Source organism: Platichthys flesus, chromosome 18 (genome assembly GCF_949316205.1).
Source record: "Platichthys flesus chromosome 18, fPlaFle2.1, whole genome shotgun sequence".
Taxonomy (NCBI): domain Eukaryota; kingdom Metazoa; phylum Chordata; class Actinopteri; order Pleuronectiformes; family Pleuronectidae; genus Platichthys; species Platichthys flesus.
The window spans coordinates 10,952,552-10,965,478 of record NC_084962.1 but is presented as its reverse complement, the minus strand read 5'-3'; the positions used below and the strand labels follow the sequence as shown (position 1 = coordinate 10,965,478).

At 41.9% G+C, this 12,927-nt stretch overlaps 1 protein-coding gene across 5 annotated transcripts in view; it reads left to right on the top strand.

Annotated features, from left to right (window-relative positions):
* Window positions 1-12,927, top strand: part of LOC133973133 (intersectin-2-like) — a 36,536-nt gene that overhangs the window by 3,382 nt on the left and 20,227 nt on the right. For all 5 annotated transcript variants that reach the window (XM_062410787.1, XM_062410786.1, XM_062410790.1 and 2 more), the window contains exons 2-7: window positions 3,780-3,851; window positions 9,353-9,445; window positions 9,583-9,646; window positions 10,513-10,688; window positions 10,836-11,057; window positions 12,122-12,215. In XM_062410787.1, coding sequence (XP_062266771.1) covers window positions 3,845-3,851; window positions 9,353-9,445; window positions 9,583-9,646; window positions 10,513-10,688; window positions 10,836-11,057; window positions 12,122-12,215 — 656 coding nt within the window. In that variant the 5' untranslated portion in view covers window positions 3,780-3,844. The remainder of the gene's footprint in view (window positions 1-3,779; window positions 3,852-9,352; window positions 9,446-9,582; window positions 9,647-10,512; window positions 10,689-10,835; window positions 11,058-12,121; window positions 12,216-12,927) is intronic.

Below are 12,927 nucleotides of genomic sequence, written 5' to 3'. Positions count from 1 at the left end.
ATGTGTCCTGTTTGAACAACAAAGCCAATAGGAGATAATGTCTTGTATTTGAGGCCGCACACACACCTCAGGGTGCAGTCGTGTTTGTTGTATGAGGGCGGATCATACCGAGTGTTTGCTTTCAGAAGGGTAAGCCGCGCACATTCAGGAGATACAAATACTGTATGTGTAGCTGCAAAGCTCAGACATATTGTAAAGGAACGGTTCACTGAATATTCTGACAACATCTACCTTGCTTTGTGTGATCACTTTATTAGGAACATCACACAAATTCTGGGTAGTTCCTCCATTTGCTCTCAAAACAGCTTCAGGTCGGCTTGTTCACCAGATGTTGGAAACTTTCCTTTGAGATTCTGTTGTAATGTTTAATGCTACAAATCTCAATTCTGTGAGATTCAGATGGTGACCACTGACATGAAACTAGTTTAAGAAGCTACTGCTTTGTGACATGGAAGTAGCCATTAGGATACTGTGGTCATAAAGGGAGGAACATGGTCAGTGACAATGGAAACGATGATTGATCCCTTACACCAGCACCATCAGCACCATCTTGGACTGGCACTTTGGGTCACGGCTGGATTAATGCTGTGTTCACTGCTCAGACATGGTCTTCTTCTGCTGTAGCCATCCATTCCTGCTGTTGTTTCCTTTTGAGATACTTCTCTGCTCACCACAGCTGTAAAGTCTGAATTACTAAAGCCTCCTCTGTCAGCTACAATAAGTCAGATCATCATTCCCTGACCTCTCTCATCAACAAGGTGATTCTATAGGCAGAACCGCTGCTCTAAACTCTAGATGTGTTTTTCTATTTAATTCTGAGTGAACTCTAGATGCAAGTCTTGTGTTTGGAAAATCCTCAGACCACCTGTTCTGATCTGTATTCTGATATTTAGTGGAAACAATAACTTGCTCCTCAAATGTTTCTGCATGATTTTCTGTTTGCACTGCCATTGCATTCTTTTATACGTCCGCAAAGGAAGCTACGTTTTCACCCCTGTTTGTTTGTTTGCTGGTTTGTTTGTTTGTAAACTGAATTACATAAAAGCAACTCAACAGGTTTCCGCAAAAGTTGTAGGAAGGATGCAGTATAGGTCTTTTTATCTAACATCGTGCAATCAGTTTTTCAAATATTTTCACAAATTTTTCCCAGGCAATTATTCATGGACAATGATGATAAAAATCAGGCACGTTCAGGCAACTGATATCCATGTGTGAAATTTGAAGCAGCTTGACTGTATGTCAGGGGACTGTTGAACCTTGATGGAGGTATGAGCTGCACTCCCTGTTATTGACTCAACCCTCATTGGGTCATGGAAGTAACAGGACCACCCTTGTCCCTGTAACGCAACCCAGTTTCACAGCAGCACAGATTAAATCCTCTAAAATCAGCACAACGTTGAATAGTTAAGCCGAGCCTCCGTCATGAAGCCAGGACTTAATGTAGCTCAGCTGTGTTATATTGCATTGCATTGTATTATTGCATTTCAGCTAGGTTGGCTGACAACCAGTCGTATAAAAGAAAATATTTTACAGTGATTTCATATTTTTAGGCAATTACTTGCCGTCACTGTCAGATTAAAAGTCACTCAGAGCTAATTTTTGCATATAATGTGGAGCACTGCATGCTGGGATCCTTGGCAGACACTATTTTTATTTTGGTATGTGAGGGCACAATATAGTCGATGCATCTCCACACTCACTCTGTGTCTCATTTCACAAGAATTCAGGCTGGATAGAGTTTTTAAAACCCAGTTTATGATGCAATGATTACTGAATCTGGATAAATACACAGTTAACCCTTACTTTAATATAATTTACAATATATTATTCGCATCACAGTTTCCTTTCTTTGTGATGTCATGTGTATTTTTCCAGTGATGGATTTATGGTTTGGGACGTGGAGGTGTCATCGTTGTTGCTTGGTTGTGTGTGTTGTTTTTTTGCCCATGCTGTGTGTATGTATGTGTGTGAGCTTGCGAATATATTTTTATGCATGCACAGGCGTACGCCACAGTGAGTGGTCCATCGCTTTTAAGTAATTGGCAGCTTCCGCGTGAACAGGGAGTGATTTATACGACAGCCACCACAGGTCTCCCCTGCAGGAAATCAAACGAGGAGAGTGAAACCAGTGATGGTGCATTGTGTGTCAGGTGCAGAACGGACGCGAGGGTTGATGGGAATCGGGTTTGAATTCCGTAAGAGGGGATGCCGGTTCCAATGAGGGATAAATAAGAAATAACGGAGCAGAAATAGAGGAGGATAGAGTGGAGAGTGAGGTGAAAAAATGAAGGAGTGATTTGGTGAAAGCAGAGAGGTGATTTCTTGGAGCTAAGGGCAAACAGAGCGGAGAATAAACTAGCTGGTTATCTATAGATATAGATGGATGAATAGTTAGTTAGTTAGATAGTTAGATAATTAGTTAGTGAGCCTATTGTATGAAAAGTTCCTCCGTAGAGAAGGGCACAATCTTAATTGAAAATGTATCAAGCATGAGTGATAGAAAATGTTAGAAATGATAGAAAAATCAAGAGGACATGAAATGACATCTGTCCTCTTCTCTTTCTGGGACACTGACAATGATCCAAAAGAGGAATCTCATCAGCTCCCTGTAGCTCACAGGGTCTGCAGACTGCACTCAGCACATGCATTTTTCATTTAGTGAATGTTATCCGAGTGTATGCAATGCAGATGCATCTGGGAATATACAGTGTATAATAAAATGCTGATTTATACCTTTTCTAGTGCGATTTATCAAACATATGTATGGCACTAAAAAGTGAACGAAAATATTCAAGACCAATTATAAATACATTGTAATACAAATGTTTATATTCCTTATAAATTGCATAGATATTTATAATCCTATTAATATAAATATTTGTATGTTTAGTAAGACTAAAATATCTACATTCTTTCACAGACAAATATTTATATCACAACACAAGAAATATTTATAGTCCTGCCATGACAAATAACATTTTTTCTTATTATAGGATGTTGTTATTTGTAATAAGACAAATATTTCTATGAACAACAACAAATGTTTATATCACTGAACACAACAAACACCTTTATTCCAACTTAGAAGGAGGCTATATTCATCCTTAAAATGATTTGACAAATATTTATAATGCTAACAAGACTGATATTTATATTCATGTTATTTATAACATTGATACTAATATCACAGGACAACATATATAACTAACAATAAAATGTATGTTTCTAATTAAGACAAATTATTATGTTCCCATAAATATTTATGTTTCTAAAAAAAGATGAGGCCAAATTCCATGGTGCTTGTATGTAAACCCAAATGTCAAAGTGTATAAATAAAGAGACAGATTAGAGAAGATTTTGTCTGGAGCAGCCGTCTGTGATCTGAGATCAGATTGGGATGAAAGCTGCCTTCCTCCCTGACCACCGTCATTTCTCCTCCACTGCCTGTCCTCCTCTTGCCTGCATTGTCTGTAGCTCTGCTCTTCTCCTCACCCTCTCCTCTCTCTTTCTCTTCCACCCCCCCTCTCCTCTTTTTTTATGTCCACCTCCTCTGTCCCTCCCTCACTCTTTCTTGTCGACCCTCAGCGTGATCGCCTTCCCCTTGCATTGTTAACAGAGAGATGAGATTTATTTTGTATCTTTCCTTGCCCTCGCGCGCATTTCAATCTTTTCTGTTCCCATTTTTCACTCACACACATGCATGCCCGCGACAAACACACACGCACACACACCACAAACTCGGCACAATTACGCTCACATCTTTCTCTCTTTCTTTGCAGATGACTGAGAGCTGGCCAGCTGAGTAGAGGACTTCCCTCTCTGCCCGTGCTCTCCACCTGCAGCCATGAATGGTAAGAACACTTTATTCCGCCTGTGTGTTCTTGATGCGTTTGTCCGTTTGAGGCAAATACGCTTCGCCAAATACGGGGAGGGGACGCTCAGGCTGAAAATGAACTTGAATGAAAATGATGGATGAGGGGAATAAAATGCAAAAAACGGTCAGAGCTGACCAATAAGCAGCAAATGAGCAGGAAAACCCACAGCTTCACAGGTGGCACAGGCAAAGACAGGACCTGAGAACCCTGAGATTGTGGTAATGGAATATTAATCTGGCCCTGAAGTGAAACATTGGACTTTAACCAAACCCATATCCGATCCCACGGCACTGTTGCTGTACGTTAGAACAATTCGGTGTGTGTTTTGTGCGGGAGACTGCGTCTATTCTGTCCTTGGAGTGAACAGGGTTGGTCAGCAGTGTGTGTGTGTGTGCAATAATCCTCTTGTCTCTGGTGTTTGATAGCAGAACGGCAGCGGCAGCTCCCTAGGGGATTCTGTGAGAAGCGCCTCGGAGAAAGTGTGTGTTTGTGTTTGGGTTTGTGTGTGCATCTTGTCCACATGACTCATTTCAGCAGTTAAACAAAACCATCAAACCCCACAACTATAATGGTCTGCTTCAATTTTGTCCACTCGACAGACACTGGAGAATGCAATTCAGAAACTCAGTATGTCATTACTTTCTCCGTGGAAATGTATAGTATGGGAGATGGAGGTCGTTGAGTTACTGCACTTTCATTTTAACACAATGAATCTGCAATGAGGCAGCTTTAGAGTCATTAGTCTGGTGGATAGTATGCAACACTCCTGGAGAGGGAGAGGTGTGTGTGTGTGTGTCTGATTGTAAAACGCTGCAGCGTACAGAGACTGTTGATTCAATGGACCTATCTGAACCATAACCTTGTCCTCCCCAGGTGAAGTGTTTGATATGTAAATAGTCATGAAAGCCGAGAGGTAGTTTCCACCCCCCCCCCCCCCCGAGACGTGCGCTTGCAGTCTGGAGGGTTTGACTCAATCATCTCCTGTGGACTGTGTGGCTCCTAGACAACAGCAGCACACAGGCTGACAAAGGGACCTGAAGCCACACCAGGCTGTTTGTGTCGCAGCTGCTGAGGAGCTGAAGTGTGGTACAGTCGTTTTAAATACGGTGCAGGAGACGTTGTCTGTTGATGGACTGTACGTTGTTGTATTGTGTCTATACTGTCACATGCTCTGGTGTATTTGCTGAGGGTCTGTGTTCTAGGTTGCTCTGCAGGATGCTGTTTAATACGTTTTCCTCTTAGTACTATGGTTCAAGTAGTAGCCATGACAGCATGTGGATACGCGTGGATTGGATAAAGGGATATCATACTCTGATGTTTGTATTTTGCCATACAAGCCAATACATATATTAGGATTTCCAGTGGTAGCCTGCAGGGGGGGAATTGTGCATTGAAAACTGTGGGGGAAAAATGCCAGACAAGGTTGCTCAAAGTTTGCAAAAGACAGCAGAGGCTACATTACAGGGATAGCCAATAGTCCAAAGGAGGAGGAGTTAGCTTAGCCTCACATAGAGACTGGAAACAGGGGAAACCGCTAGGTTGGCTCTGCCCACTGACCTACAGCAGTACCTGCAAGTTGTCTGCTCCCTTATGTTCTCAACAACCACATTTGGACAGAAGTTCCTGGAACATTTAATCCTGAAAACTTAATTTAAAGGAACTAAAAGTTTTTCTTCTACCGAGGTCTGAAGACAAGGTGGAATAAGACAAATTGGCCTGCTGACATATGAACAACCTACAACCCTACAACACCAACAGTAAACTTGCTGCTGTAGATCGTAAAAAAGACGAGAGCTATTAACGAAGCATATTCAAAGCAGCGGAAAAGCCAGACTCAAAGTAGAGTTTACGAGCTATTGCAGAGATTTACAAGCTCAACCAAAATGCTTGAACTCTTGACCAATGAGGCTTCCTAAGTGTTACAAGTACTTTCTCTAAATTCTTGTTTATTTGTGAAGCACTACTCCACCAAGCAGACACTTTTTGGTGGGTTAAAAATTGTATGTGGAACTTAATTGAGTTCCTGCAAAAGTTCCTTGTTCCAGGGGAAAGTTGTTGCGCAGAAACGCAGCTAACATTAGCTTGGGAAGTCACTTTTCATTTGTGGACGCAGGATAGCCGTTTCCCTCTGCTTTCAGTCTTAATGTATCCCACCATACAAACACAAGAGAGTTATCGACCTTTTCATCTAACTCTTGGCAAGAAAAGTCTGTAATGTCCACAAGACTTCAGCTCAAAAAACCCTCCGGTCCTTCAATTGGCGTTGAGCTTTTGTTGGCATCATTTTAACCGGCCTCCCGTTGATTGGCCATATGTTTCCATCACTATCATCAAGCCACAGAACACCATGGATTCTGCCATTGCCTTGTAAGAAGCTTTGCATTGTCACACTTATCTCAGAGCATCCAGCCCTCGCTTTATACACACGCCGATTCTGAAACAACCGACAGGCTTATGGTGCATGCGGCCACATGTCCCATAGGCACTGTGCTAAATATCTCACTTACAATAGCTTCTAAATGGGGTCTGTCAAAGCCAAAGAGACAATGTGAAGAATACTCACATCCCCGTGTGAGATTAATTACTTTCTCCTGTTTAACGGCTGCGTTTTGCTGACACTGCAAGAAGTAGGTCGGGTGCCGTGAGCTGCTAACATTGGCTTTTTCAGGGAAAAGGCCTCGACGTGAGCAGGTGCTGCTCCGGTGGTTCAGGTTTGTTAGATATTGAAACCAGCTCAAGGCAATCGGCAGTGTTTGCTAACAAACAGATATTCATGAGTGAAGCCAGCAGGTTATGTATCCCCTCATCACACACTGTTGTAGAAAAGCTTTAATCTTTTTAAAACTCGCTCCAGTTTCCTCTTGTTTTTTCTGCTACAGTCTGTGCTGTTACCGAAGCTAAAAAGTCCATTTCGTCATTCCTCAGAGGTGTGTGTGTGGGTGTGCCTGCGTGTGTGTCTGTGTGTGTGTTATAAATGTGTGTGCGGTTAAAAAGAGCCAGTGGGTTGTTTGGGTAAGTGTTGGGGAGGAAGTGCCATCATGGGCAGGGTGGTATTTCCTGAAGCGGGTGAATACATTACAGCATGGTTACCAGGTCTCAGACACACACCCATGACATTCTTAACTATTGGATTTTTCTTCAGTAATGATACTTCACCCTAACACATGTGACCGTCTTTCTATATGAACACATCTACCACAAATCAGAGAGAAGAGAATCATGTTTATTATAAGAATCTGAGTCAGAGTTGTTTAACATCTTAACTGTAGAACACTGTTCAGTTCTCAAAGAGCGAATATCGTGACATCGTCAAAAAGATCAATCACATATTCGTCTGTATATAATAATAAAGAATATACAGAGGCCAAAAAACATCTGTTTGCTTGTTCCCATTAAAGAGCTGTAATGTTAACTTTGGCCCAGTTTTTGATATGACGTGAAAACCTTTCCACAGTGAGAATTAAGTTGCTTTGCAGTCATCTATCCCTTCTTTTAATTCCTTTCCTTGACATTGGATATAGATGGATAGACACGTGTATGTAGAATGAATAATACGCCCTGCTTTGATGATTTCCTCTTCAGTATGTTCTGTTCAAATCTTTCCCCAAAGTCACAGATCAGTTTTGGGCTCAATTTCAGTTTTCTTTGTAAATTGTACCTTTTTCACACCGGGATGTTTCAGCGAGCTTCAAACCAATGGTGGGCTTACAATGATAGAACTTAAATAACAGACTCCACACTCGCCATCGGGGGAGAAAGCCTGTGTAAACATTTAGTTTGTCGGCGGTGCTACGGTTCCTATGGCGACAACCAGTGGCACCGGGGAGGCCCGTCTGTCGAGCAGAGAACGACGAGGCGGATGAAGCTCGCTGCACGAAACTCTCTGGATGGGTTTTACAGTCGATGATCTAGTCCGACACTCTGTTGCTCTAGTGTGACTTCATCCGTTGTGCATCACTTACCTCCTCCGCTGCCTGCGCCCATTATCTGTCTCTGTCTCCTTATCTTTGCCTTAGTCGTTCAACTGCTGCCATATGGACCGATCCATCTGTGCACAGTGTCCACACAATCAATTATCTGCTACAACTGGCTGTGAGGTTCAGCTGAAGCAGTGAAGGATGAGGCGTTGAGTTTGCCCTTGATTGTGATATGATTTGGTTAATTTCATGTATTCCGTCATGATTAATTGATTATCAGCTCCCCCTTCTATTTGAGACGTCTCATGAAACCGAGTAAGAACTGAGCCTCACTCCCCCCCCCCACACACAGCACATTGGACTTCATATTTAATTCATGGCCAACCCTGAACTTACCTTGAGATATGCAAGATGCGTGCAGGGTGCAAAAACAGCTGACTGCGCACTTTTATACATTAATCATTGTCGGGAGTTGGTAAAGAGGGGTTTCATCTGCGGGGCAGATCTTATTTGGGATGGAAATTATGCAGACTTTTTGGAGGGTGAGTTGAAAAACAAACAACTGTGCTGAATTTGGTGTCAGCATTTCTGCTTTGGGGACTTGAAATGACGAGCTGGATTTCTGTGCCTTTTGGGGGGGAATCTCCGCTATCACATGATGGTTTCAACTTGTTGAGCCTTCTCCGTTTATATTAAATATTTTCTTAAAAATAATATTGTAGTATTTATTTAAGTTGTGAGATTGGAGAGGCGGTGGACGAATGGCAGAAACGTGGACTATGGGCAGAAAAGGTCTCTGGTTCGACTCTGGTTCGACTCCACGGAGTAACAACAAAAAGACGAACCTGGATGAACAACACTTGGATCTGTCCAAAAATCCAAGAGGATTCTCCCTACCATGTCTAGTTCCCCTGAGCAAGGCACCTTACTCCCCGGGCGCCCACTGCTCTATGTGTCCTGCACCAGATGGGTTAAAAGCAGAGGACAAATTTCCCTCAGTTGCATGAGTGTGTCTGTGCATGTCTGTGCATGTGTTTTGGGATAAATAAATGTATCTTAATCTTAATCTTCTTGTTTATGCGCCAGTAGCATCAAGGGTTGAAATGTGTGTTTGGTGTGTGTACATTTGTGAGTTTGTATCTGTGTGTGTGCATTTGTGAGTTTGTATCTTTTTATTGGTTCAAGCTCTTCCTTATTCATGCACAATTGGTTGATTGATCGGTTGTTTGATCATTTGACTGGTTGGTCCACCTATGTGATCTATGTCCCAAGTGGCTACCCATAATTTACTGACATTATATATCCAGTGAGAAGTCAAGCTTCTGTTGGTCATTGGAGGAAATATAGGTTTCAGGCACTTTGGGAGTCTACGTCCAATTTTATATACAGTCTTTTGCATAAGTCTATTTATTGTGTCTTTTGTTTATGTTGATGTGGTTCTTAGTCTAGCGCCACCATGAGGTTGTGTTTTCAGGTGTGAGATTTGGACCAGATGTTATTCAAAATATTTGAGATGCTCTGCATGTCAATTTAAAACATTTCAAAATTCTGCCTGTCCAGGTGCAGCCAGTTCGTGGGCCATTACTCCGGAGGAGAGGTGCAAACACGACAAACAGTTTGATACCCTCTCCCCCGTGCTCGGCTATGTCTCAGGTAGGCTGTGGTCATAACAAACAGACTAAGTGCTTGTTTATGAGTAACATCTTGAATTGTCGTCAGTAAGCTAACTGTATCAAATGTCTGTCTCTGTAAATCCTGCTGATGTTTTTTTTTTTTTGGTCCATCTGCAGGAGAACAAGCGAGGAAGTTCTTCCTCCAGTCTGGTCTGCCCCCGTCTGTCCTGGCTGAGATCTGGTCAGTATCAACTAATGACTAAAGGCTCATCTGTGCTGCCTTAGCCAATGAAATGATACATGTGTCAAACGATGTAACCATCACTGCCCACGTACTTCCATTTGTCCCTTTACACGTCCATTAGAGGGCAGCACAGAGTCTAGACTCTCTGACCATAAACAACATTTCGATGGTAATTTCCTGATAATTCATTAAGTCTCTCCACAAAAAGGTCCGCCATTGTATAATTTCCTCGTCGTGTTCAATGGTTGTCTCGCTCGAACAACGACCTACACTGTCCCCCCATGGTTTCCAGTGGTACTTCTCTTTTTGGTCTGTATCCGTTATCTATCAGGAGAAACAAATAGGGAAGAAATGAACGCAGAGAATGGAGAGAAGGCTCCATCCATTTTTGTATATACATCTAATTTCGAGCATAAAAGAGTAAAAACTTTCTGCTAACTTGAATGTAGATATATTGTGTAATCAAGACCACGTTTTTCACTAGGTCCAATCATTGTTTTTTGTTCAGAGTTAGTTTAGCCTGCTCTCAACTTCCTACTGAACGCCCACTTCCTTTGCAGCCTGCCCCACCTAGTAAACGTGTGTGTATGTGTGTGTGTGTGTGTGTGCATGAGCAAGGGGTGTGCGTGTGTGTGTGTGTGTGAAAGAGAGTAAGGGTTGTGTATGTGTGAAATTAGAACACACAGTGTGTATGTTTTTGTATTTGTGTGAATAGCACTACTGGAACTCAGTCACAGCAGAGCTTTGTCCCTTGTGCAACTCCTCGTTTCTATTTTCACTAACAACAAAAGAAATGACCAGGAATGTATGAATTGCTATAAACGGATCATGTTTTTACCGCTCGCCCTTTCCCCCTCCTGTAGGAACCTTGCCGACATGGAGGGTGACGGGAAGATGGACAGACTTGAGTTCTCCATCGCCATGAAGCTCATTAAACTCAAGCTTCAGGGCCGGAATATGCCCTCTGTCCTGCCTATCATCACGATGCAGCCTCCAGGCTCCAATTCAATCCCAACTGCCCCGTCATCAGCACGTTTTGGTAAAAATGTTCATTATATAACTGCAGTACAAAAATATAACTTTTTCACTCTTTACCTGTGATATGTATGTTAAAGTAGACTCGTTTTAAATCTAACTTTCATCTCAGTCTCCCTAACTCATTCACCTGTGTGTTTCCTCCTTATAGGAATGGGTTCTATGCCAAATCTGTCTGTTGGTCTGTCCTCCATGTCGACTATGTCCACCATGCCCATCCTAACACACATCCCGGGTAACCCCCCCATGACCTCTGTGCAACCCTTGGTGCCGATGTCAAGGCCTTTTTCCCTCATCACCTCCCTGGGAAGCGCCGGACCCCCCAACGTCAATGTCAGCCTCCTCACCCCGCCACTCGTTCCCAACAATACAGGTTGGTTCTGCAGCAGAACCATTCTAAAGAGATGCATATTGAGGACTGGATTATCACCAGTTCATTCAATTTAGACTCTGGATCAAGAGGCTGACATAGCTAATGCTTCCTCACATATGATCCAAGAGAGAATATGAAATGTAGTTTCTGATATGATACTTGATTCAAATGGTTTTAAAAAGAACCACAAAGTGGAAAGATTCAAATTAAGTTTGAATGGTTTTGCCCATTTTGCAATCACTAATTTAAACCTTCCCATACACTAGATAACAACTCAGGAAGAACTTACTGAATGATCGTACAGATGGATTTACATGTTTCTTCTGCAACCTTGTGCTTGAGTGTGATATTTAGCGTGTCAGGGTAAGTTATTCAGGTCCTGAGCTTCAGTGGAGAAGCAGTATAGTGGGGATTACATATCCAGTATGGCTGCAGCTTATCCATCTACTCCCTTAGAAATTATGCATTGCAGAGAATTGACATATCAGTATACATATATATATATATATATACAGTTACTGTACCTATGTAATGTATATACAATGTATACATGGGATAATTTAGACATTCTTTTCCTTTGGATTTCTATTGTAACTCACGCATGTCTTTATTTCTAATCCCTCCACCTCACCCAGGGATTTTCCCTCTCACTGTTTGGCTGTGAATAAACAATCTAATGAGAGCGAGTGTGAAATTCCTATTTAAGTTGGTGTTTTCTCTCTCTATTATCATCTCCCTTTTTCTCTGCTAGCAAGAATATATACAGTTCTCAGTCCTCATTAGTGCAATGTTGCAGAAAACCAGGATCCGCTTTGTTTTTAGCCAGATGTCAATAACCTTGCTGCTGGATTTCTGTGTGCTGCGACTGTAAAGTGTGAGAGATAAGATTAGATAAAGGTTCAAGGGCAACTGCAGTATTTCAGAGATGGATTGCATAAGAAAACCATTCATACACACTATATGTATTTATATTCATGCACAAAAGCCCTACACATTTTCTCACATTACCTTGAACATGTCATATTTAGATTTCGCCATTAACTCCCGCCACAACTGTTTTTCAGGGCTCCCTCTCTCCGGCTTCTCTTCACCGATGGCGTTCTCTCCAACCTCTGGGATGTCAAAAGCAAACTCTCTTCTGGACCTTGGATCCAGCAGGTGAGACCGTGACTATACTAGAATTCACACTGCGTAAAACTATGTGTATAATGACAAACTGTGTAAACGCTGCTGTAAGATGCTTAGGCTTATGTTATACTGAAATTACTGTCACATTTCAGGATTATTCAGTCGTTTTGCAAAAACCACATTTCCTCGGTCAGCACATCAGGGTCTGGTTGAAATATAAATTTAGACCCCAAAGTATGTCATTCCCTACTAAGTTAGTGTTTTTTTAAAGATGTACCATTTATTATGCAGGTTTTTTAGAGTCACAGGCAGCACATTAGTTTAGTGCTTCTAAAGACGCAGAGTTTTGAAAGGGAAGGACTCGGAATGTGAACACAGGCAGATGAAATACCCAGATAAAGGAGGAAACAGGAAGGACTTTTTCAAATCAGATGTTCTGGTCGGCTACAGGAGGAAGTCGACTTGTTTAGAGTCCCAAACATTAGAGGAGAACCAATGGAAGCCTTATAGGAAGAAGTCACTATTGGGTGGTTTCCATCTAATATTTGTATTATTGTTATAATTATTATTAGCTATACGAATCAGTCCATAACTTTTGTCAATTTTTTTATTTCAACAAGTCTTAAACAGAAGAGCATGAAAGTGCATGTACACATAGCCATTGTCCCCAGAGAATGAACCCTGTAATGAAATTCCATTCACTGAATGAATATGATTCTGCTGTTGCTTTAATTTTCATCTA